Source organism: Rousettus aegyptiacus, unplaced genomic scaffold (assembly GCF_014176215.1).
Source record: "Rousettus aegyptiacus isolate mRouAeg1 unplaced genomic scaffold, mRouAeg1.p scaffold_m13_p_14, whole genome shotgun sequence".
Classification (NCBI taxonomy): domain Eukaryota; kingdom Metazoa; phylum Chordata; class Mammalia; order Chiroptera; family Pteropodidae; genus Rousettus; species Rousettus aegyptiacus.
In genome coordinates, this window is record NW_023416289.1 from 32,194,237 (window position 1) to 32,220,351 (window position 26,115).

Sequence of the window (26,115 nt, forward strand, 5' to 3'; positions counted from 1 at the left end):
TCTCTTGGCCCTTGATTTGTTCTCCTGCCCCTCATCTCTACCACTATCATCACTTTTAGCTTCCATTTGTTCCATGGCTGCCTGCCGTTGCAAGTCTTGGACAGTATGTTGAGAGTTGCCAGAGAAACAGAACAAATAGGAAATATATATATTTATGCGGAGATTTATTATGAGAATTGGCCCACGTGATTATAAAGGTTGAGAAGTTCCATAATACATTGCAAGCTGGAGAACCAGGGAAGCCAGGGGTGTAGTCTGAGTCTGAAAGCCTACAAACTGGGGGAGCTGCTAATGTAAATCCTGGAGTCTGAAGCCAGAGAACCAGGAGCTCAAATATTCTAGGGCAGTAGAAGATGGATGTCCCAGCTTAAGAAGAGAGAAAGAAAATTCACCCTTCCTCCAACTTTATGTTTTGTTCCAGCCCTCAAAAAATTGGATGATGCTGAGCCACACTGGTGAGGGCAATCTTCTGTACACAGTCTGATTCAAATGCTATTCTCTTCTGGAAACACCCTCGCAGACGATCCCAGAAATGATGTTTTACCAGCCATCTGGGCATCCCTTAGCTCAGTTAACATGTAAAATTAACCATCGCAAACAGCTCTTCAGTGGGGGACAGGAGCAGCTTTCAACATCTTTATTCTGTACTTCCTCATGCAAACTGGATCACAAGTTGAAGATTGGTGTATTTGTCAGATCCAAACCCTACCAAATCACGAATTAAGTCAGATACTTCAAACCTCACACTTGCACTTTTTTGTTACATTGTTCCACGGACTGTACAATGATGTCAACTTTGATATTAAGTTGCCTCTGGAATCCCAGAATGTGGCAGCATCTAACACCTTGAAAATTCATCTTAAGAAGTAAGCCTTCATGGTGTCGTCACACTTCAATCAAGAGGCTGTAATAGGTAGTGTTATGATGTAAAGAGATGACTGGTATTGAAAAGCGCTCAGTAACTGTTAGATGTCTTGATGTGGTAGCAAGAACAATAATTTTGAAGTTTGTTTCTTCTTGCTATAATTTAAAAATACTGGAAAACATAAGCTAAAATAACAAGTATTTTCCAAGTTATCCAGCTCTTTGGCGAGACCTAAAGTGAACACAAAGGTCAGACTTCACAGTGCCTTTTAAAGCTGTCAGATTGGCACTGATAAACCAGAAGTAAACTGGTTTCAGCTCCAAGACTTCTCCAGGCCTGAAGCCAAACATTATGAGGCACTGGTGTCATTTGAGGTGTCAGTCCTTGAAAACATTCATTGTCTTTGCAAATTATGGTATAAAGCCTGAAATAGTGGTTTTGCAACATACATTTTTTAAGTCAGGTTTATTAAGATAATTTACATGAAATTCACCTAACTTTGGTGTGTGGTTCTGCGTTTTGACAAATGTATGCAGTCATGTAACCACCACAGTTGAGATACAGAGCATATTCATTACCCAGAGAAGTTCCCAGCACCCCTTTGTGGTCAATCTCTACCCACTAAACCCAAACCCTGGAAACCATTGAACTGATCTCTTAATGTTCACCTTTTCCAGAATGCTCTATGTCTGGCTTCTTTCACTTAGTATGTTTTTGAAGTTCACCTATGTTGTGCCACAGGCATTTGAAAAACTTTATCACGGGAAATTGTAGACATATAAAAGTCAAATAGTATCATAGTTCTCCACGTGCCTGTCACCAAATTTCAACAATTATCAATTCCTGGCCTTATTTCACCTACCTCTTACCCACTATTGGGTTTTAGCAAATCCTATATTAAGTATTTTGATGCGTATTTCTAAAAAATTAAGGATTTTTTTTCTTGTTAAAGATAATATTATCCTGATTATTTCAGATAAACCTTTATGGCAAGACTGCTTCATAGTAAAGGATGCGTACTTCCTATCTCAGCGTATTAGTTGGCACATAATGTCGGGGCTCTCTGACTTTGAGCCCACGACAAGAGCAGTCCGCCGAGTGTCGTCTTCGGAAAGGATCTTAGGGGGCGGGACCGATGCGCAGGTGTGGGCGGGCGCGTGCGCAGAGGGTGCACCGTCTCGGCTGCCGTAGTTTATCTTTGCACGTGGGCTCCCGTCGTCATGGCGGCTGTCCGGAAGCCAGTGCTGCTCGGGCTTCCAGATGCCGCGGTGCACGGTCACCCGACTGGGCCCGGTGCTTGGAGTGCTAGCAAGCTGGGCGGCCTTCCGGTGAGATGGGGCGCCTCAGTCGGGGTCGGCGGGTGCTGATAAGGGCTACGGGGTGAGGGACTGGGCGAGGTCCCGGGGCAGAATCAGGGTCTGAGCGCCTCCCCTATCCTCAGGACGCCCTGCCCGCCGTAGCAGCGCCAAGTCCAGTGTGTGAACGTTGCAGGCAGTCGCTTGCCTTGGTCGTGCAAGTGTACTGCCCGCTGGAAGGTTCCCCGTTTCATCGGCTACTGCACGTGTTCACTTGCCCCCGCCCCAGGTGCGGCAGCTGCGGAGCGCGCAGGTTGGTGAGGAAGCCCCAGACCTGACCCCGGGATTTTATACCGAGTGGGCGGGAGCGGGAGACCGCACCCAGCGTGCTGAGATCGGGCTAGCCAGCCGGTTGGCAGTCAGGAGTGGAGCCCTCACGGCCGTTTATCTTTATCCTAAAGCTGGAAGGTGTTCCGCTCCCAGTGCCTGCAGATGCGAGAGAAAGAGGCGCCAGACACTCAGGTAAAGCCGTTGTGACTAACATGATTTATTGTAAGTTGAGCGTATTTTCTAAATTATTGTTTAAGCTGTGTTCTTTCAAGTACGTTGGAATGGTTTTTGCTCTTTTTCTGAATCATAAAATGTTATTTCCTTAAGGTTTTGTAGTTGTTTCTTTTAATATACACTGAAGGTTTTGAGGCACATGACTTACTGATTTTTCTGTTTGGGAAAACATATGGGTGTATACATACATGTACACAGGTGTCTGTAATACATATATGTTTGCAATAAATATACTAACTGTGATATGTATATAGCACATTTAATAAGACGAAATCTGAACTTAATCGAAGTCAGGCAAGTTGGTAGCTGCAGAACAAAATTCAGCCTCCCTTTGCTTGTAAATACTGCTTTACAAATATGCTGAACTCTTAATATGTGCCAGGCATGGTAACAGCAATACTGAGGATACTTGCCAGGCTTTAACTTCAGATAATGGAAAAACACTTTGACTTTTTAAAGGTGAGACACTTAAAATTAGGTTTTTGCTACCTTATTAGATAGGCTGGAGGAGACAACTCCAGGAATGACCTCCAGATCCACACCTCAGAACTGGCCTTCCAGGAGCTGCTGTGCTTCCTCTGCTACAGTCAGGAAGCTGAGGTGTGTGGTCTAGTGAACTGGAAGCTGCCCTTGTCAGAACTGTTGACTCCAGAGCCTTGCTCTGTCTGCTTCTACAGACTGGCTGCCTTTTGCTTCGTGGACTTTCTTTCTACTTCACTCTGTCTCAAGTTCGTCTCTGTCTCTTTGTCTCTCTGTCTCTTTTTTTTTCTCTCTCTCATTTGATCTGATTACCTGATTAGCAGGCCCTTGATCACTTCTGGATCCCTAGATGCTCAGGAGCCTGGGAAATGTAGTTCTTTTTTGCCAGCATAAAGCACAGCTGAAAGAGTTTGGATCAGATGGTCAAAGAAGCCACTGTATTATATTTGGCACACTGCCCATGAAAAGGAAAGCAACATGCTTTTGTGTAAAGGGGATCCAGGAAGTGAATCAGAGTATGCCAGAGGGGAAGTGGCTAGTGCAAAGCCTGCCTCAGGAAGGTGAAGGGATGGAAAGGCTAAGGAAATAAATCATATTACCCAAGTGTACTTGGACCTCATTCACCGGGTATTCTTCCAGAGACAGGAGAATAACCTTGCAGCTGAGGATTGGTGTGAAGGAGCAGATGACTGGGGAAGTGACAATGAGGAGACGCCTTCACCACAGCTTACCTTGGATTTTGGAAATGATTCTAAAGGTGCCAAAGACATAGACTGTACTGCCCAGCTCCAAGACCTTTGCCTGCAGGAGACTCTCCTGGCTGCTGCTCTTACTGTGCCTCCTGAAGAAGAGATGGCCTTGCCTTCTGTAGTACCACAGTTCCTGCCCTACTACATCTGTGTCGTAGATGAGGACGATTACAGGGATGTGGTCAGTCTAGATCATGCTCATAGCCTTCTGAGGGAATATCAACAGAGAGAAGGAATTCATATGGAACAATTGATTTCCCAAAGGTGAGAACGTGTGCTGCTGAGGTCTAAAGTGACTTGATCAGGAAGCTGCCACAGTAAATACACTTCAATTTTACCCTGGTCCCTAGGGAAACTCTTTCAGGCAGAACTTGCGTGTATAGGACCTTTCTGCTTCACTCTTCTTGGAGGAGAAAGAAAAACAAGAGAATTTTATCACCCACCCTTGAGGTAGCTTGAATATACTTTATCCTATTTATAAGTACCCTCAAGGAAATGAACAAACAGAAGTTAGGGATGCCAAGTATTTACGGAAGATGTGTCCACTATCTCTTTAATTTGTTTTCTGTTTTTAAATTTATAGCTGATACAGGTAAGTTAGAAAAATACCATCTGTTTATTAACTCTTGGCTATGACTCAAGAAATGACCTAGGACCTTAGAGACCCTTCCAGAGCCTCAGTTCTCACTTGTAAAATGGAAGTGATATTGATATTTGTTTGTCTCATCAGATGGCTTGGGAGTCAAGTGAGAGAATAGGTCTTGAAGGTTTTATAAGCCAAAACCTTCTAAAGATGTAAGAATGGTCATTTTTGCTGTTGAAATAGAATTACAATAGTAAATTTGGAGAGATGACCTGGTTCTTTACCAGAGCTGTCTCTTTCATAAGGTTTTCAGAATATTGGATTGCATCAAGACGTGTTGGTATTTGAAAATAATCCACAATAGAGAAAGAAATCAAGAGAGTCAGTGGGCATAATGACTTTTTAAATTGCAAATAGTCTACAGCCATGCCACCCTGAATGTGCCCGATCTCGTCTGATCGCAGAAGCTAAGCAGAGCTGGGCCTGGTTAGTACTTCGATGGGAGACCACCTAGGAATACCAAGTTCTGCAGGTGCTAAAAAACAAGTAGGTAGGTAGGTAGGTAGGTAGATAGATAGCAGATAATTATCCCAGAGTTGAAAATGGCTAGGGAGCAGAGCTTGGGAGAAAGGTGGACAGGGGATTACTGTTATACTTCATAACATGTTAAATTTATGATATTTAAATTGCGTGCCAGGCCCCCAGGTGCGCCAAACCCCTCGGTACGCCAGGCCCCCCGAGTGCGCCAGGCCCCGGGTGTGCGCCGTGAGCGTGTCGGAGGAGACGCCCTGCCTTCAGAGATCCAATTCTTAAGGGGAAAATGGCAACATCCATAGGTCATGGGTGGGGTGTGGGGGGGGATTAAAAGAGGGGAAAAAATTGTGTGCATATGGTAACTTTGGTATGTTTTTAAAAATTATCTTGTTCTAAATACTGAAAGTCTCAGGATATAGAGACTCAAAAGTATTTTCTGCTTCTCTTTTTAGTCTTTCTAGTGATGATAATGAAAAATATGAGAAGACTACAATTAAAAGTGGAGATAAGATATTTTACAAATTCAAGAAAAGAATTGCTGCTTGTCAGGAGCAGATTTTAAGGTAAAGGTATATTTTCTTTTATTGTTTCTCTGATTATAAAAGTAATACATGTTAGTTTGGAAAACACAGGAAAGTATAACAAGAAAACCAAAATTGACTATATTCCCCTGACCAAGAAGTTAAGATTTTAGTATATTACGTTCACTTATTTTTATACATTTGGATGCCTGCATAAATTTGTGTTTATTGTGTTCTTTAGATTCCTCATGTAAATGAAATCATATGGCATTTGCCTCTCTCTGTCTCACTTGCTTCACTCAGCACAATACCTTCTAGGCCAATCCATGTTGTTACAGATGGCAAGTTTTCATTCTTTTTTTTATGGTGGAGTAATATTCCTGTACAAATATGCACCACCTCTTTCTTATCCATTTATCTGTTGATGGAGACCCAGGTTCTACCCATATCTTGACTGTTGTAAATACTACTGCAGTGAATAAATATATGGATGTACATGTCTCTTTGAAGTAGCGTTTTCAGTTTCTTCAGCTTAATACCCAGAAGTGGGATTACTGAGTCCTTCTTGGTCTCTTGTTATAGTCTTTATTTTAAAGTTTATTTTGTTCTGTATATGCGTTGCTACCCCAGCTTTTTTGTTTCTTTCCATTTTCATGATGTACATTTTTCCATCCTTTTACTTTCAATCTGATTATATCTTTTGATCTGATGTGAGTCTCTTGTAGGCAGCATATGTAAGGTTCTTATTTTCTTATGCATTCAGCCACCCTATGTCTTTTGATTGGAGCACTTAGTCCATTTACATTTAAAGTTAATGTAGTTATTGCCATTTTATTCATATTTTTAACCTTTTTTTCTCTTCTCAAAGAAGTCCCTCAAACAACTCCTGTAATACTGACTTGGTAATGATGAACTCCTTTAGCTTTTTCTTGTCTGGGAAGCTCTTTATCTATCCTTTGATTCTAAATGATTGCTTTGCTGAGTAGAGAAATTTTGGCTGTAGGTCCTGGCTTTTCATCACTTTGAATATTTCCTGCCAGTCCCTTCTGGCCTGCAAAGTTTTTGTTGAGAAATCAGCTAACAGTCTTATGGGAGCTCTCTTATAGATAAGTAACTGGCTTTCTTGGTGCTCTTAAACTTCTCTTTGCCTTTAGCTTTTGGCATTTTAGTTATGATGTGTCTCGGTGTGGGCCTCTTTGGGTTCATTTTGTTTGGGCCTCTCTGCTTTCTGGGCTTATATGTCTATTTCCAGGTTAGGAAAGTTTTCAGTCATTGTTTCTTCAATTAGGTTTTCAATTCCCTGCTCTCTCTCTTCTCTGATACCCCTATGATGAGAATGTTGGTACACTTGATGTTGTCCCAGGGCCCCTTAAACTATTCTCATTTTTTTGGATTCTTCTTTCTGTTTGCTGTTCTGATTGGGTGTTTTCTCCTACCTTAATTGTTGATTAGACCCTCTGCTTCATCTAATGTGTTGATTTCTCCTAAGGTATTCTTCATTTCAATTGTTGTAGTCTTTATTTCTTACTGGTTCTTTTTTATATGTTTTCTATCCATTTTTATGTTTTCTATCTCTTTGTTAAAGTTATAACAGTTCATCTACTCTCCCTAAGTTTACTGACCATCCTTATAACAAGTGTTTTGAACTATGCATATGGTAGATTGCTTAATTTTGTTTAGTTCTTTTTCTGGAGCTGTGTTCTCTTTTTTCATTCCATACACATTTCTTCGTCTCCCTATTTCGGCTGTCTCCCTGTGTTTATTTCTGTGTGTTAGGTAGGGCTCGGGCTGCTATGTCTCCTGGTCTTAGTAGAGTGGCCTTAAGTAGTAGGTGTCCTGTGGAGCCCAGTAGTGCAGTATCCCTGGTCACTTGAGCTGGGTGCTCCAGGTGTATGGGTTGTGTGTGCCCACGTATTATAGCTGAGCTTTGGTTGCAGTTTGCACATCAGTGAGAAAGATTGACCCTCAGGCTGACTGGTTGTGAGGACTGGCTGGTGGATATAGTAGAGGAGCTGTTCTGCAGGAACTGATCCTGCAACATAGGGTTCACTTTAGCAGGGTTCTGGTGCCTGCCCAGTCTGCCCTGGGATGTGTTTTTTGTGGAGGCGGTTGGTGGTGCTCCTGCTGGCTAGAAGCTGGTCACCGGGTGTGCTACCCCAAGGCCTCCTAAGGAGCCTGCTACAGGCCGAGTTCAGCCACAGCCTGAGCCCTGCTCAGGGCTACCTGGCAAGAGTCACCAAGTAGTCCACAGATGGACACCACCTGTGCTGGGCTTGGAGTTGCCTGAAGAGGCCAAGCCGGAATTGAGACCAGTGCTACTAGTGTCAGGATTAGGGCTGCTCAGCAAGAGGTATGGGGCATGCTGAGGCCACTTGCTGCTTGTTTGGAGTTTGTGAACCTGTGAGAGACTTTAGGAAAGTCTGCAGCATGAGCCAAGACAGGCCATTTGTAGGGAAAAGCCACTAGAAGCAATTTGGGTGGGCTCACAAGTTCTGTGGGATGGGGTCTCACAGAATCACCAGAGCCAGCTGATCAGTGTTAGCTAGGTTGATGGAGACTCAGATGTGGCTGCTGCCTGAGTCTGCATGTTGGGTGGGGGAGGACCCAACAAAGGAACAGTCAGTGGCCTCTGCCAGCACTTCTAACTGGGAGAAAGCCTCCCTGAAGCCAGACAGTTTTGTTCCTCCTTGTATGTCTCTGGCACCCCCAGAGCTGCTGCTCCAGCACTAGAGCTCAGAGCCAGCGATTCTGCCAGTCGGTAAGTTTGTGCTCCAGCCCTCCAAGAGGAATACCTGGGACTCCAGCAGCCTTCTGTCCCACTGATTTTCACATCTAGATTTTGTGAGGACTTGTCTTCCTGGCATTGGAGCTGTGGGCTGGGAAACCTGGTATGGGGCTGCGGACCCTCTCTTCTCTGGGAGGATCTCCGCAGCCAAGATAGCCCGATTTTTAACCACCACACATGGGTATGGGACCAGCCTGTTCTACATCTCCACCCTTTCTACCAGTCTGAATGCGGCTTCTTCTGTATGTTCATAATTGTAGGACTTCTGTTTAGCTAGACTTTAGGAGATTTTCAGTGATGGTTGTTCTATAGTTTGGTTGTAATTTTGATGTGGTTGTGAGAGGAGCCAAGCACAGTGTTTACCTACTCTGCCATCTTGACCAGAAATGCTTTTCTGCTTTTTTTTTTTTTAATTTAAATTTTAAATAGATAATGTATTCCTAAGACTCAAAAATATAAAAATAAATACATATTCATATATGTATAAATACAATGAAATAGTTACATTTCTGCCTTCCCAAATCTACTAGGTAACTACTATTAGTTTCCTATGTGTGCTTACAGTTTCTTTATGCATGTGTAAACAAATATAATTACATATTATTTTTCTTTTTTTCACACAAAAGGAAGCATTCTAGGCATTGTAGCCTGCTTTTTTAACTCTACCCTGTAAGTAGCAGTAATGTGTCTTTTTAGTACATTGAGAACTTTTTTTTAAACCTTTATAGTACTATAGTCCCTTGTCCATTTGCCTTGGCGACATTCATTCAATGTTGTTTCCAGATTTTTATTACAAATCATGCTAATGAACAATCTTACGCCTATGGTATTTTGTATAGGGTACTTTCTCTGAAGTGATATAATTAAGGAAAATATATATGCAATTGTAATTTTGACGATAGCATGCAAGTGACTGCCATAGGACTTTAATTCCTACTGGCAAGGTATAAGTGCCTGTTTTCTCACAGCCTTACCAATAGTGTGATCTTCATGCTTTTGTATTTCTGCCAATTAAGGTGAAAACGGCATCACAAAGTATGATTATACTTTGCTCTTTTTCTAATTAGCATCATTCTCTGTGTTTTTGAATAATTTCTATCTATTCAAACCCTTCACTCATTTTTTTCATAAGTTCTTAGTCCTCTTGATTTTTTAGGAACTCTTTATATATTAGGGAGATTAGTCCTTTAATATGAGTAATTTTCTTGGTTCATTATTTAACTTTGTTATGGAAATATTGGGTGTTTAGTGCTCTCATCCAGTTTGTTTCAGTTTTGCAGTAGTGGAGCTGCATTACACATCTCTTTCATAAATCTTAGAATTTTTTAACAATTTCCCCATAATCTAGTTCTGGAAGTGAAATTCAGGATCAAAGGTTTGGTGTTTAAAGGTTCTTTATATACATTGTTTGGCCATCGTTTTTACTACTTAGCACAAAGTCGAACGTTACTCTTGATTTCTGCATCCTAATTTTATTGATGAAAATCCAGTTTATTGTGTTTCTCCTTGTTTTAATTAGATATAACAACTGGAGATTTCATAACACAAATCCCTCATGGAAACATGCCCAACTTATGATACCTGCAACAGAATTTTCTGATTAAACAAATATTTTTAAGCATGTGGCACCTCAGTAGTGGCAGTGATTCTCAGCTGGAGACTACCCTGTAGGAGCGACCTCTTCCCCAGTGAGACTCACTGCTTCCGAAGGGGTGTGTTGCTGTGTGCCGGGGTGAGAGGAGGACCAATAACCCTGACCCTGGTGCTGGCCACAAAAATACCTTATCTGGTCAGGGAGACACAACACTGTATGCTATGACAAGTGCCCCGTAGAGCTATGAATAGGTATGCAGGAAACAGGAGGGATACGAGAAGGGCCTGTGCCTTGGTGCATCAGGGAAGGCGTCATGCAGGAGGGACACACTTGGCCCTGAGCTCTGTGGAAGAGACTAAAGGAAAAGGATGCTCCAAGTCACAGAGGGATCACTGATTAAAGAAAAAAGGTACCCAAGTGCATAGTGGTGTGTTGGAGGCAAGTCATTGAGCAGGACGTCATGGTGTCTGAAGTGTGAGCAGTTTGACTGAATGACTGCCCATTCCCTTCTGCTCCTACAGCTCCATACCTTGGCCTCCTTTAGGACACATACCCCTGTTGTCTTTCTTCCTTGCCAGACTAGGTGCTCCTGATACCTGGTACCTAGTACTGGCATGGATTGGGTCCTCAACTGGTATGTTTTCAACACATTTTTTACTGAAGACTTTATATTTTCTTCCATGGCCAGTGGATGCCAGGGATATGTTTTGATCACTCAGAGAAAAGGAATCCAGGTGAGAGATAATGAAAGGGTTTAGATCAAGGTAGAGGATATGGGAAGGAGGGGATAAATTTGGGATATACTTGTATAATTAAATGACAAGTCTTGGTGACCATTTGATGTGAGCGTAAAATATTGGAAGACAACAAAAGTAGTTTTGAGGCACTGGCTGGTAAAGTTGGACGAGTGTTGATAATATTCTGGAAATGGGGATTTAGGAGGCTATTATCTGGAATACAGGAGTCTTGATTTTTCTTGGGCTACAGAGCATGTCCTTGTCAGTTTGATTTATATCTTTATAATTAAATCTTTGTTACTTAAATAATTTTGATTTATTTCCCTTATGCAGTCTACAAGTTTCCTATATAAAGACATATTACTTTTGTATTAACAAGTGCTTGTAGGATATTGAATCCAAGTCCTTGAAAGTTCAAGGCCTACTCTCCCATTTCTAATTGTGGATCCTTTGGAAAGTCACTTAACCTTCTTATCCTCAGTGCCTCATCTCTATTATAAGGATAATGATACAACTACATATTTCATAGGATTTCTATGAGAATTAAATGAGGTGATGAGTGAAAATACTCTGTAAAACACATGTAAGTACTAACTTTTGTTTGAAATCTGTTCCCCTTTTTGGGGAGCAGAGATCTGTTAACATCTCTTACTAGTATTGGCATATCGATGAATTCTTCATGATCTTAGAACAACAGTCTACTGATATATCTGATTTCTATAAATTCTTTGGCAGTAAGGACAGTATATAACTTAAGTACAAAGCACCGTGCCCATATATGGTAGATATTTCACTAAGTCTTGTTGGAGCCAACAACTTTTCAAACAAGGTGAGGATGAAAAGAGCCTTGGTTTTGGCATTAGGAGTCTTGGCCTTGGGCATGTGACTTTACTTTCATTTTCACTTCTGTAAAATGAACCTAATACCTGCTTTACAGGGAGGATTCAAGCGATGTGTAAAGCATGTTTGTTCACCCAACAGATATTTATTGAATCTGTTATAGATGCAAGGCACTGTTATAGGTGCTACAAAAAAAAAATCACAAAGATAAAGTTCATGCTTTATAGATTTTACATTCTAGTAAGAGAGATTAAAAATAGACGTGTTGTATGATTTCCAGAAGTGATAAATGAGGAAAATAAAACAGCTGTTTTAAATAGGATGTCGGGGAGGTCTCAGAGGAAATAACATACCCAGCAGGTGTAGTATATAAAAATAGTGACATAGTGAAAACTTGTAAAAATGGGTCTGGATAAAGTGGGCAGAGTGAAATCAAATGGTCTTCATTCCCTAATACCTGACATAATGAAGAAAAAGGGTAAAAGTCAGCCAAAAATAAAATAGAAAAAATAAATGCAGTTGACCTTTGAACAACATGGATTTGAACTGCATGAGTCCACTTACACCGGGATTTTTTTTTTTTTGTCCTTTTTTGAAAAATATGCAGTCGGCCATCAGTATCTGTGGATTTCACATCCTCCCATTCAACCAACCAAAGGACAGTATTTTTCACTGAGATGGGGAAACTACAGGTGCAGAGGGCCAACTATATGTACTGTTCATGCCATTTCACATAAGGAACTTGAGCATTTCTGGATTTTGGTATCCGAGGAAGTCCTGGAACCAATCTCCCATGTATGCCAAGGGATGACTAAATGTTTGGGGAATCAGAAATTATATGCCGATTTTTGACTGTGCATGAAAGTGGGGGAGGTGGCGTCCTGAAACCCTGCTGTTCAAGGCTCATCTGTAAATATTAAGAAAATTCCTTCCATTAGCACTGAAATTAGAAGAGAAACTTAATACCATAAAACTCGAAGTGGCAGCCTAGGAAACAATATCACTAAATGTCTAACACAGTTCTGAGTGCCTCACCTGTATTTATATATGTAATTAATTTACTCCTCACAGGGACAGATACAGAAATTTCTGGTATGTTTAGTGCAAGTTATAACCATGCAGCTGTCTCTCTGACCTCTGTACAATATACCAATTAGTTCACAAAATCATGAGAATCATGAGTAATCATCCTGAATCTGGAAAGAAACAGGAGGGGAGAATCTGTTATCTTCTGATGTGGGGGATAATAAAACTGGTCATTGGACAAAGAACTGAGTGCAGTGGGGCGGAATTAGGGGTTACCTCCCAGAAATAAAAGTTGCCGGGTTCCATGATGAGTTGCCGGGTTCCATGATAAGGAAGTCAAGGGTAATTTGTCCCTCACTTGAATGGACTCTGTCCCAACATATAAGACATTTCACTCTATCTCAGAAGTAAAAACAAAGCCCAGGTGTTCTTGTAAAGATTTTATCCAGTCTTAGCAGATCTATCTTCCTACCCTAATTCCCTGTCTTTTGCCACCTACTTTTCTAAGTAGAGGAAATGAAATCTACCCTTGGAGAAGGGGAAAAGAACAAACCTCAGATAGGAGATTGACAGGAAATTAGGAAGAAACCAGGAGTAAATAGATGGTCTACACAGAGTTACCCCTTATAGGCATGAGCTAGATGAAAAGTGACATACCACCCGCATAATCATACTGTGGGCAATAAAATTAAAGAAATGAATAGTGCATACAAAAATGGGCCAAGAACCATGTCTGGAAGAATGCATAACCTAAGGAGCACCTAATTCCCAGCAGATTTTTCAAAATACAGAAGAACCAAGAGCTCAAAGGTAAGAAAATAAAGTATGAGATGCCAAAGGAAATTGAAATGTTAAGGAAACCAAGCCACACAATATGATATATCTAATAAACCTAGAACATATAAAAAACTTAGTAGACTTGACTAAAAATCAAAGTACTGATGTAGAGAAAGACTTGAAATAATCTAGTCCATGCAGAAAAAGAAGACAAGCAACCAGAAAATGATATCTATGGAGGACTGATAAAAATAATTACAATGAGGATAATTGGTGTCCAAAATAGAGAACCCAACAAGTGGATCAAAAATAATATTCAAACATGAAATAGGAAATTGACCCCCAAATAACAACTAAATCTGCAAATATTAAAGTACATTGAGTATGAGAGTGATTGACCATGAGAGACTTATCCTGGTGGTGGTTTTAAAAGCATTGTCAATCTTTTTAATTTTAATCATTCTAGTATATGGTAGTGATATTTCACTGTGGTTTTAATTTTCATTTTCCTAATAACTAATGCTGAACATTTTTTCATGAGCTTTTTTGGCATTTGTATATCTTACGTAGTGAAGTGTGTCTTTACATCCATGTTTAAACACTTCTATTGAGGTACAGTTGACAAAATCAACTGTCCATATTTAAAATCCTTTGCATCCTGATCTCTGCTGCTGCCACCGCCTTACACCACAACCACGCTGCCCTGTACCATCATCTGCTTCCCTGCTCGAGGCTGGAGTAACCCACTTGGGTGCTATGAGTTCGTTGGGGGAACCCTTGTCCCCATGGCCTCCTCCCAGGGCCCTGTGAAGCTGAGGTCTCTGTGTCCCTACAGTCCTGTCTCCTGCCCCCCAGGTGCAAAAAGGCCATGCTCATGCAGGGGATTGACCAGGGCCAGAGCAGGAAGGAGGAAGTGGTGACCAAGGAGATGTGGCTACAGGGCTCACTCAAGGCCTCCTGTCTCTACTGGCAGCTCCCCAAGTTACAGGACGGAGACCTCACCTGTACCACCAGTCCAATGCCATTCTGCGCCACCTGGGCTGCTCATTATGGCTGCGTGGGAAAGACCCGCGGGAGGCGGCCCCGGTGTATGGGTGAAGGGACAGTGTGGACCTCCGCTGCCAATACGTCACGCTCATCTGTGCCTTGCCTTTCATTTTATTAGTAGAACGTTTTGAAGAGAAGTTTTAAATTTTGACCAAGCCCAACTTAACAGTTTTGTTTTGTTTTGTTTTCAATGGTTCATACTTTTTATTTCCTAACAAATTTCTGCCTAACCCAAGATAAGATTTTTCTTGTGTTCTTGTAGAAGTTTTAGTTTTTATTTCTTATATTTAGGTCTGTGATCCATTTTCAGTTAATTTTTGTATATGATATATGAGGTTCATTTTTTTCCAAATGAATAGCCAAGTGTTGTAATGCTAATTTTTATTTATTACTGATTACTTTTTCTTCATGCTTATCAGTTACTGAGAAGAATGTTAAAACTGCCAACTGATTATGGATGTCTTTATCTTCTGTCAGATGTATGTCTTATGAATTTTGTGCTCTTTTAAGATGTGTGCACTTGTAGTATTGTTATATTTATCTGATGAATTAATCCTATTATAATTATGACATGTTCTTATTTATTTCCAATCATACTCCTTCCTTCAAGTATATTTTGTCTGATAATATAGCCACATTAGCTTTCTTTTGTTTAGTCTTTGTATAGTTGATCTTTTTTTCACCCTTTTACTTTCATCCTCTTCCTTACTTTAAATACAAAGTAATTTTTTACATAAATTATTCCACTTTTTTAAACTGAAAAAAAAAATTCACCTGTTTCTCCTACCTCCCAACCCCCACCTCTGGCAACGACCAGTCTATTCTCTGTATCTATGAGCTTAGTTTTGGTTTGGTTTTGTATACATTCCACATACAAGAGAGATCATATGGCATTTGTCTTTCTCTGACTTATTTCACTTAGTATAATGCCCTCCAAGTCAATCCATGTTGTTACGAATGGCACGATTGCATTCTTTCTATGTGTACTCCATTGTGTGTGTGTGTGTGTGTGTATCACAATTTATTCATCCATCGATGGACATGTTTTCATATCTTGGTTAGTATAAATAACATTGCAGTGAACATGGGGGTACATATATCTTTTTGAGTTAATGTTTTTATTATCTTTGGATAAATACCAAGAAGTCGAATTTCTGGATCATATGATATATCTATTTTTAATTTTTTGAGGAACTTCCATACTGTTTTCCCTAGTGGCTGTACCAAATTACAATCCCACCAACAGTGCAAAAGTGTTTACTTTTTTCCACATCCTTGCCAATAGCCTAGTATGAGGTGATATCTAAAATGTTTTTCTTAAACAGCTTAAAAATATGGCTCTTGCCTTTTAAAAAATCCATCTGTTTGCCCTTTACATGACATTTTAGTCCATTAATGTAATTATTGGTGGTGGTGGGTTAATTTTATTCCACTATTGGCCTTTACTGCTTTTTTTTTTTTTTGCCCCCTTTTTTGTTTAAACTTTTCAGTGAATTGAATATTCTTTTCTTTTTTTTTTTTTGCAATTTTTTTTCTTTTTTTAAGTTTATGGGGTAACATTGGTTAATGCAATGATATAATTTCCAGGTGTACATTATCATTTTATATCTGTATATTCTATTGTGTGTTTACCACCCAAAGTCCAGTTTCCTTCAGCTACCATATATTTGATCCCCTTTACCTACTTCATCCTCCCCCTAACTCCCTATATTTGACTCCCCTTACTCCATCTACCTCCCCCCTCGTCCCCCACCCCACTAGTAACCACTACTCTATAGTCCCCTGGTAGCCACTAGTCAGTAGTCCATGTCCATGAGTCTCTGTTTGTCCTGCTAATTTGGTGCTTTTAGGTTTATATCCACATATAAGTGATATCATGTGATTTTCAACTTTTTTCTGTCTGGCTTGTTTCGCTTAGTATGATTATCTTGATGTCCATCCAGGTTGTCGCAAATGGCAGTATTTCATCTCTTCTCATGGCTGAGTAATATTCCATTGTATATATTCATCTCTTCTCATGGCTGAGTAATATTTTGCAGCTTTTTTAGCCAGTCATCTATCATAGGACTCTTCAGTTGCTTCCATGTCCTCACCACTGTGAATAATGCTGCTATGAACATCCACATGCAAATATCTTTTTGGATATGAGTTCTCAAGTCTTTGGGGTAAATACCCAGTAGAGGGATTGCTGGATCATATGGTAGGTCAATTCTTAGTTTTTTGAGGAACCTCCATACTGTTTTCCATAGTGGCTATACCAATTTGCAATCCCACCAGCAGTATAAAAGGGTTCTTTTTGAATTGAATATTCTTAGTTTATGTTTTTGTCTCCTTTTGTGACTTTCTGTAGCAGCTCTGTTACCTTTTTTGTATTAGCTTTGTGATTATAATATACTTCTCTGAGCTATTGCAGTCTACCTTCACATGGTAGTTTACTACTTTATGAACTAAGAACCATCCACAGATTCCCATTTACCTTCCCCTGCCCTTCGTGATCTTGTTTTCATATATCCACTTCTATATATGCTGTATACCCGTAATACAGTATTATTTTTGTTCGAAATAATAGTTTTTAAGGAAAAGAAGTCTGTATATATTAGATAAAAATAATCAGAAGATCTTTTATGTTTATTCACCTATTTGCCCTTTTGGTGCCCCACATTCCTTCACGTAGGTGTTAGCTTCCATCTGATATTTCCCATCAGCTTGAAGAACTTTTAATTTTTTTTGAAGTGTAAATTTATTGGAGACAAATCTCTCAGGTTTTGTCTGCCTAAAAATGTATTAATATTGCTTTTAATGGACATTTTCATTGCATATAAATCTTATTTTTTTTACTTTTCTTCTTTCAGCTCTGAAAAGATTTGTTTCATTGTCTTCTTGCCTTTGTATTAAAAACTAGCTATATTTCTTATTGTTCTATTTGTAATATATATGTGTACTTTATGTACTTTGTGTGTTTTAATTTATCCTACTTGGGATTTGCTGAGCTTTTTTGATTTGTGGGTTTGATGTCTTTTCACTGATTTGGGGAAAATTTTGGCCATTATCACTTCAAATATTTTTTCTATCTTCTTTCTTCTAGGACTCCAGTTAATTGTATGTTACTCTACTTGAAGTTGTCCCATGGTTTTTAAATGCTGTTTCTTTTTTAGTTTACACTTTTTGTTTCATTTTGGATATTTCTTATTTTCCTTAAATTCACAGTTTTTGTTGTTTGTTTCCAGTCCGATGTTAACTTTTGTTGAATGAAATTCTTCATTTCTGATACACATTTCTGTTTCAGTCTCTCGTAGTTTCCACTTCTGTGCTAAATTCCTCATCTGTTTATGCATGTTCACCTTTTCCATTAGATTCTTTTACATGTTTATTATTGGTACTTTAAAGCAGCAGTCCCCAACCTTTTTGGCACCGGGGACTGGTGCTCCTATGAGAATCTAATGATCTGAGGTGGACTGAGACGGTGATGCGTGCAAATACAGATGAAACTTCGGTCACTCACCTACTATGTGGCCTGGTACCTAACAGGCCATGAACTGGTACTGGTCTGTGACCTGGGGGTTGGGGACCCTTGCTTTAAAGTCTTTGTCTGATAATTCCAGTATCTTGTCTGTTGTTTTCCTTATATTTTTCTGCTTCTTTCTATATATAATAACTTTTTAAAATATTGTAGATATTGAAGTCCTCAGAAGGGCATGCCAGTATACAGAGGTTGGAGTTCACTTAATTTGCAGTTGAGCTGAGTCTGGGCTTTGTGGCAGTTTTATTTAGATTCAGTTCCACATTGGCTTTAGTGCCTTCATTCAAACTGAATCGAGCGTGGGTAAGACTTCAGGTGTATCTCCGTGCTTCACAGGCTGCTGCTAGTGTTTTGGTCTTCCAGATTTTCTTTTTCTCTGGTTTACTCCTGATGCTCTGCAAGAAAGAAACAAAGCTTGGGAAGCACGATCTTAGATGTTAGATGTGATTTCTGTGAGGTCCCGACTCAGTGTTCTTTGTTTTCTTGCCCTAGGTATTCCTGGAGTGGAGAACCTCTTTTTTTGACTTGTCCTTCATCAGAAGTCACTGAGCTCCCAGCCTGCAGCCTCTGTGGAGCCCAAAGGACCTTTGAGTTTCAGCTTATGCCAGCACTGGTCAGCATACTGAGAAGTGCTGATTTAGGTAATAGCCCTTTATTAATTTGGATGCGAATTTCTTGCACTAAATTTGGAATTATTTCAAAATTAAAGACTTTCATTTTTGTTTACTTATAAAATATAAGCATATTACAGAAATTTGGGAAATTTGGGAGACCAGTATGTTTAGAATACTGTAGCTTTGTATTAAGTTTCAAAGTCAGAAAATGTGATTCCTCCATCTTTTTTTTTTTTTAACATTATTTCGGTGGTCCCTTGAGAACTCTTATGAATTAAAAAATGTTTTTCTATTTCTGTAAAAAACACTGTTGAGAGTTGATAGGGGTTGCATTGAATCTGTAGGTCACTTTGAGTAGTACCGTTAACAATAATTAACAATATTAATTCTTCTAATCCATGAACATAGGATGTGTTTACATTTATCTGTCTTCCTTAATTTCCTTCAGCAGTGTTTTGTACTTTTCAGTGTACAAGTCTTTTGCCTCTTCAGTTAAATTTATTACTAGGTATTTTATCGTTTTTAGTGCTATTGTAAATTGTTGGTTTTTTTAAAAAAAATTTTCTTTTAGGATTGTTCATTTAAGTATATGGAAATATAATGAATTTGAGAGCATCGATTGTCTTATTCTGTGACTTTATTGAATATATTTGTGAGAAGCAGTGCTAAGAAGAAAAGTTAGAGCTGTAAACACATACACTAAAAACATCTCAAATTAATGACCTAACTGTATACCTTACAGAACTAGCAAAAGAAGACCAACCAACCAAAGCTGGAAGAAGAAAGGAAAAAATAAAGGCTACAGCAGAGATTTTGAGGGAAAATATAAAAACAGTAGAGAAAAATATACAAAACCAAATTATTTGGTATGGATTCTTTAGTTTTCTACACATAAGATCAGATCATCTGAAACAGATCAGTTTACTTTCTCCTTTCCAGTTTGGATGCTTTTTTTTTTTTTTTTCTTGCCTAATCACTCTGTCTAGAACTTCTGTGTTAAATAGAAGTGGCAGAGGTGGGCATCCTTGTCTTGTTCCCAAGTCTTAGGAGGAAAGCTTTCAGTTTTTCACCATCGAATATTATGTTAGCTGTGGGTCTGTCATATATATGGCCTTTATGAAATTGAGGAATTTCCCTCGTATTCTTAGTTTTTCGAGTGATTATCACTACAGGATGTTGAATTTCTGTGTCAATTGAGATGATCGTGTAGTTCTACTCTTTGTCTTAATGTGGTAAATTACATTGATTTTTTTGTATGTTTAACCATCTTTGCATTCTTGGGATAAATCCCACTGGATCATGGTGAATAAACCTTTTTATAAGTTCTTGGATTCAGTTTGATAGTATTTTGTTGAGGATTTTTACATCTATATTTATAAGGAATATTGCTAGCCTCATAGAATGAGTTAGTATTCCCTTCCATTTTTAGGAGCATTTAAGGATTGATATTCATTCTTCTTTAAATGCTTTGTAATATTAAACTATCTAGTTCTTGCCTTGTCTTTGTTGGGAGATTTTTGATTACTGAATCAATCTCCTTACTAGTTACAGGTCTATTCAAATTTCCCATTTCTTCTTGAGTCAGTTTTGCTAGACCGCGTTTCTAGAAGTTTGTCCATCTTATTTAGGTTATCCAGTTTGTTGGTAGACAATTGTTTACAGTATTCTCTTTGATCTTTTTTATTTCCATAGTAGTAATTTTCCTACTTTAATTTTTGATTTTAGTAACGTGGAGTTTCTCTTTTTCTTATTCATTCTAGCTAAAGATTTGTCAACTTTGTTGATCTTCACAAAGAACAAACTTTTGGTTTTGTACATTTTTCTTTGTTGTTCTTATATTCTCCTTTTAAAAAATCTCTTTGGTTCGCTCCCCAGGTGGAGCCTCGGACCATACCCCGGGTGCGCCAGGCGCTCACCACGAGCATGTTAGAGGAGACACCCTGCCTTCAGAGATCCAGTTCTTAAGGAGAAAAGGCAACATCCATAGGTCAGGGGTGTGTGTAGGGGGAATTAAAGAGAAGGGGAGAAAAATCTCTTCTCTAGCCTTTATTTTTTTATTTCTTCTGCCAGCTTTGGTTGCTTGGTCTTTTTGTAGTTCCTTAAAGTATACAGTTAGGTCATTCGGTTTGATAGTATTTTGTTGAGGATTTTTACATCTTTATTTATAAGGAATATTGCTAGCCTCATAGTTTGAGGCTAGCCATTTGAGGTCATTCTTTGTTTTTAATGTATGTATTTGCATCAGTAAATTTTCCTCTTAACGCTGCTTTCACTGCATCTCGTAAGGTTCAGTATATTGTTTTTTCCTTTTTTCTCAAAATTTTGTTTAATTTCCCTTGTTATTTCTTCTTTGATCTGTTGGTTTAAAATGTTTAATTTCCACATATTTTTGAATTTTCCAGTTTTCCTTCTGTTACTTGTTTCTAGTTTTATTTCATTGTGATCAAAAAAGATACTTTATATGATTTCAATCTTTTCCAATTCATTGAGACTTACTTTGTGGCTTAACATATGGTGTATCCCAGAGAATGTTCCATGTGCACTTGAAAAGAATGTATATACTGCCGTTAAGTGGAGTGTTCCTTATGGGTCTGATAGTTCTAATTGATTTATAGCATAATCATATTTTCTATTTTCTTATCGATCTGTCTGGTCCTCTTATTTATTATGAGTGGGGTTTTTGAAGTCAACTGTCATTGTAATACTGTCTGTCTTTTCCTTCAATTCTGTCAATTTCTGCTTTATATATTTCAGGTCTTTGCAGATAGAAGCATGTATGTTTATAGTTATTATATTTTATTGCCCTGTTGAACCTTTTTATCAACATATAACAACCCTTTTTGAATCTCGTAACCGTTTTTTCATTTGAAATGTATTTTGTCTAACAGTAAATATAGCCACTCCAATTCTCTTTTGGTTACTGTTTGCCAGGTGTATTTTTTTCTGTCCTTTTGCTTTCATCCTTTTTGTGTTCCTATATCTAAAGAGAGTCTCTAATAGTGTATAGGGAGATATTTTTTTATTATTATTCAGTTTGCCATTGCCTTTTTAAAAGAGTTTAATCCATTTACATTTCATGTTATTACTGACAAAGAAGAATTGACTTATGCCATTTAGCTGTTTATTTTCTGTGTCATAATTTTTTTTCTCAATTCCTCTATTACTGCTCTTTTTTATACTTAGGTGATTATTTGTAATATACCATTTAGATTTATTTCTTTCATTTTATATTTTTTAGCTGTTTACTAAATAACTTTAAAAATCTCCAAATGGCTACTTTGGGAATTACAATTAACATCTTAATATCACAACAGTCTAGTTTGAGTAACGCCAACTTTGTTTCAGTAATATACAAACATTTTACATGTATATATATTTCTGTTCTTCTCCCTTTATAGTGTTATTGTCACAGATTCTATCTTTATATCTCGTGTGTCTATTAACATAGATTAATGATAATTATTTTATTCATTTGCCTCTTAAATCATATAGGAAAAAGAGAGAAGTTACAAACCAAACAAAAAGTACAGTAAAGTAAAACTGGCTTTTGTGAAGTTTAATTTTACTAGTATTCTTTATTTTTTATCTTTGAGTTGCTGTCTTGTGTCCTCTCATTTCAACGCGAATAACTCCTCTTAGCATTTCTTGTAAGGCAGATCTCCTGGTGATAAACTCCCTTAGCTTTTTCGAAATCTGATGTCTTAATTTTTAATTTTTGAAGGATAGTTTTGCTAGATATACAATTCTTAGTTTATAGTCTTTTTCTTCAGGACTTTAAAAAACTCATCCCACTGCCTCCTAGCTTTTCTGGTTTCTGAGAAATTAGCTGTTAAATCTTAATGAGAATGTCTTATATGTAACTAGTTATTTCTATCTTGCTTTCAGAATTATCTCTTTGTCTTTGAGTTTTAACAATTTGACTATAATGTGTCTGGTGTGGATCTCTTTCAGTTTTTCCTGCTTGAAGTTTCTTGGATGTGTGAATAGCTAGCTGCTAATGGAAAGACTCTAAAATTTACCAACCTCTTAATAAAGTTCTCCCCTAAGAGATAAAGTGTTCGACTAGACTTCAGAGTTCCAAAATAGTTGCTTCAAATAGTTCTGGCAGCTCAGTGGTGCTCCAGTGTAGAGTAAGGTTCCCGGAGCTTCCTATTCTACCATCCTCCTTGACATTACTCTCACAATTGATTTTTATATATTAAGCCCTACAATGTTCCTGATGACTTTTATTGTTGATTACATCATGTTTTAGACATAGGCAATCATGTCATTAGGAATGAAAAGAGTTTTACTCCTTTCCTTAGCTAGCTCTTTTAATTTTTAAAATTTTTGCCTCCTAGTATTGACTAGAACCTCCAATACATGGTTGAATATAAATATGAGAGCAGACATCCTTGTCATATTATCATAGGAGTGAAGCAGTCGTCTTTAATCGCTAAGTAACCTGTTAACTGTAGGGTTTTTGTAAATGTTCTTTTTCAAGTTGAAGAAGTTCCTGTCTATTCCTATTTTTTGCATTTTTTAAAAGTTAATTTATTTTTTATTATGATGACATTGATTAATGAAATCCAGTAAGTTTCAAGTGTACAATTCAACAGTATGGCATATATATATATTGCATTCTGTGTTCACTACCCATAGTTAGATTTCTTTCTGTCACCATATATTTGACCCCTTTTATCCCATCTCCCTCTCCCCTCCCCCTACCCTCTGGTAACCACTAGTCTGTTGTCCATGAGTCTCTGTTTGTCTTGTTTGTTGGTTGCTTTTAGGTTTACATCCCACATATAAGTGATATCACGTGGTTTTCAACTTTTTGCATTCTTTTTAATAGCTGTGTATGTACATATGTATAGGTACATATGTGTACACACACACACACATATGTATTATCTAAGTTATGTTAGGAAATTGCAGCTTAATAGATCTAAACCACAGTTTATGTTTTTCTAAGACACATAGGAGAGTATTGATTTCTCTTCATCCTTAGCAGCATCTGGTATAAAATTTTGGAAAAGTTTTGTGAATATTATTGATAAAAGAAAGCAATTTTACTCCTTGGTGTAAATCCAAGAGAATCGAAAGCATAATGTGTACACAGATGCTCCTATAAGCATTGCTCATAATAGTCAAAAAGTAGAAATAACTCAAGTGTCCATCAACGAATCAATACATAAACAAAATGTGGGCTCTTCATAGAATATTATTCTGCCATAAAAAGTAATGAAGTACTGCATGACACATGCTACAACATGGTTGTACCTTGAAAACATGCCAAGTGAAAGAAGCCAGGCACAAAAAGGCTAGAAATTACATGATTTCATTTCTATGAAATGTCCAAAATAGGTAAATCCATGGAAACAAAAAGTATATTGGTGATTTCCAAAAGCTGGGAGCAAGAGAGAATGGGGAGTGACTGCTAATGGATATGGGTATGGAGTATCTTTTTGGAGTGATGAAAGTGTTCTGGAAGTAGACCGTGGAGATGTTTGTATTCCTCAATGAATGTGCTAAAAAAAAAAAACATTGAATTATACATTTTAAAATGGTGAATTTTATGGCATGTGAATTAGATTTCAATTAAGCAAAACACCATGTAAGCCACTGTGCAACTCTTAATGCCTTTGGCGATTCTTACAAAGACAGCGGGAAGAACAGCTATGACAGCAAAGCAATAGTTGTAACAATTAGGTTTAATAGAGGTAATTAAGCCAATTTTAATAAATGAGCATCATTCTTTTGTAGAATTATTAGTTTTATTTTGCCCTATCATGTATTAATATGTAGTTGAAATTTTTGCTTTTATATATATTTTTAACCAGTATTTCTATTAGTATTTTGATGCCAATCCTTTGAGCCCTTATTTTTTTTGAGATCTTAATATTTTTCTTACTGGTCTATTTACTCTATATCCTTCTTGTTTCTTGCAAATCCTCCCTTTTTCCTTCCTATTTTTGTTTTGTTAGGTTTTTCACAGTTTAAAAATTTATGGGATTCTCTCAGTCTTTTTTGTTGTTATTTCTTATTTTAAATTCTAAGTCAAAAAGTCCTTCATCTTCCAGAGGTTTTTCTATAGTATGACTTTTTAAAATACTTAATTCTTTACTCCTTGCTGACTGATATTTTCGTGGCATGTGTGTGCATGCGCGTGCGTGTGCTATATGAAGTGAGGATTTATATTTGCCTCAAATTGCTGAACAATTTTTTTACACCATTCATCGAATATTTCTTCTGTTCTTGTTTAAAATACTTTGTGTAGTACTTTTCATCTTTTATATCTTAACATATATATTTTTTTCTGGGTTCCTATGTTAATTTTTCTAAAAAATATTTCTAATCATAACTACAATATTTACTGCAGAAATCCAATTACCCAGAGATAATTGTTAGTGATATATGTATCTGTCTCATTTTCTTTCTATACATTAAGAAATAAAATAAATTAGTCTCATCCATATTTTTGTTCTTCTCTTCCCGGCATTTTCCAGTGTCCTTAAATGTTCTGCCCAGTGGAAGTTTCATGTCATCTGTTTCCAAAGTTATTGTACATTTCAAACCATTTTCTTTTTTCTTTATTATAAATAACACTTTAATTAGTATCCTTCTTATATGGCTTTTTCTATATTTAGAAGTATTTCTTCATATGGCATCTTAGAAGTAGAAGGAGGATATGAATTTTTTAAAAGTTTGACACAAAAAAGAAATTACTTATAACTTGGTGTGTATCTTTTTATCTGCCAAATAGGCAGTGTGCTTTGAACACACATAGATATGAAGATATATTTTTTGTTGATAACAGTGAATACTATTATCAGTGAATACTATTATTATGAAATACCAGTGTCCTTTCTGTTTATTGAGTCAAACTTCATAAATGAAATATTCACAATTTTTAAAAGATCCATAGTACCAAAAGGCTTATAACAAAACTGCGGCCCTTCTTGCTTCCCTTCCTCCCTCCAGTTGCACTCGAGAGAGACACTGACGGCACGTTTAAGTTGTTTCTTCTAGAATTTACTTTTATATTTCTAAATAAAACATACTATTTTAAAATTGATCTCTTTTAGACATTATCTATTGAATTACACTTAATTATATTGGCATAGCAGGATTTAGATCTCTTACAATCCCCTTCCCATTTTTACCATATTTCATTTGACCCACCTTCCCAATAGTGTTTACAATTTTCATTAAAATATAACTATGTTTATAATGTTATAACTACATGTAGTTTACATATAATTTATAGTATATTTATTATAGTTTATATGTTATTTATATTAAACTATAAAGTTATAACTATATCGTTGTAACTACCAATTTAGTAGTTAATAAAGTAGTATATTGTAATCAGATGTTCTTTCTTGGATAAGAAATAAGTACCTATTTCATTCTTCTAGCCAGTTCTGACACTCTTCTGAAGGTTCTCAATATTATTTTCTTCACAAATCAAACTCTAGGTAATATACTAGCTCCATTTTTCTTTCCCTAAAGACCTCCCGTCCAGTGCCCCTTGTTCTTCTTGTCTAGTCTGCACTCTAGGCCTTCCACACCTCTAGCCTTGATGTCATCCTTGGTTACCTT

The 26,115-nt window shown here is 37.6% G+C and overlaps 1 protein-coding gene and 1 pseudogene across 2 annotated transcripts in view; both read left to right on the top strand.

Moving 5' to 3' along the window:
• The first annotated feature begins 2,061 nt into the window (after positions 1-2,061).
• The window catches only part of PDCD2L (programmed cell death 2 like), a 29,028-nt gene continuing 4,974 nt past the window's right edge, over positions 2,062-26,115 (top strand). The window contains exons 1-7 of one of the 2 annotated variants that reach the window (XM_036231579.1): positions 2,062-2,193; positions 2,307-2,473; positions 2,622-2,682; positions 3,844-4,217; positions 5,523-5,633; positions 18,410-18,558; positions 20,407-20,896. In XM_036231579.1, the coding sequence (XP_036087472.1) occupies positions 2,086-2,193; positions 2,307-2,473; positions 2,622-2,682; positions 3,844-4,217; positions 5,523-5,633; positions 18,410-18,558; positions 20,407-20,675 (1,239 nt within the window). In that variant the 5' untranslated portion in view covers positions 2,062-2,085 and the 3' untranslated portion in view covers positions 20,676-20,896. Of the gene's footprint in view, positions 2,194-2,306; positions 2,474-2,621; positions 2,683-3,843; positions 4,218-5,522; positions 5,634-18,409; positions 18,559-20,406; positions 20,897-26,115 lie in introns of those variants that run through there. The other variant, XM_016166080.2, reaches the window with a different exon arrangement.
• On the top strand, positions 4,953-5,071 carry LOC118611843 (annotated as a pseudogene).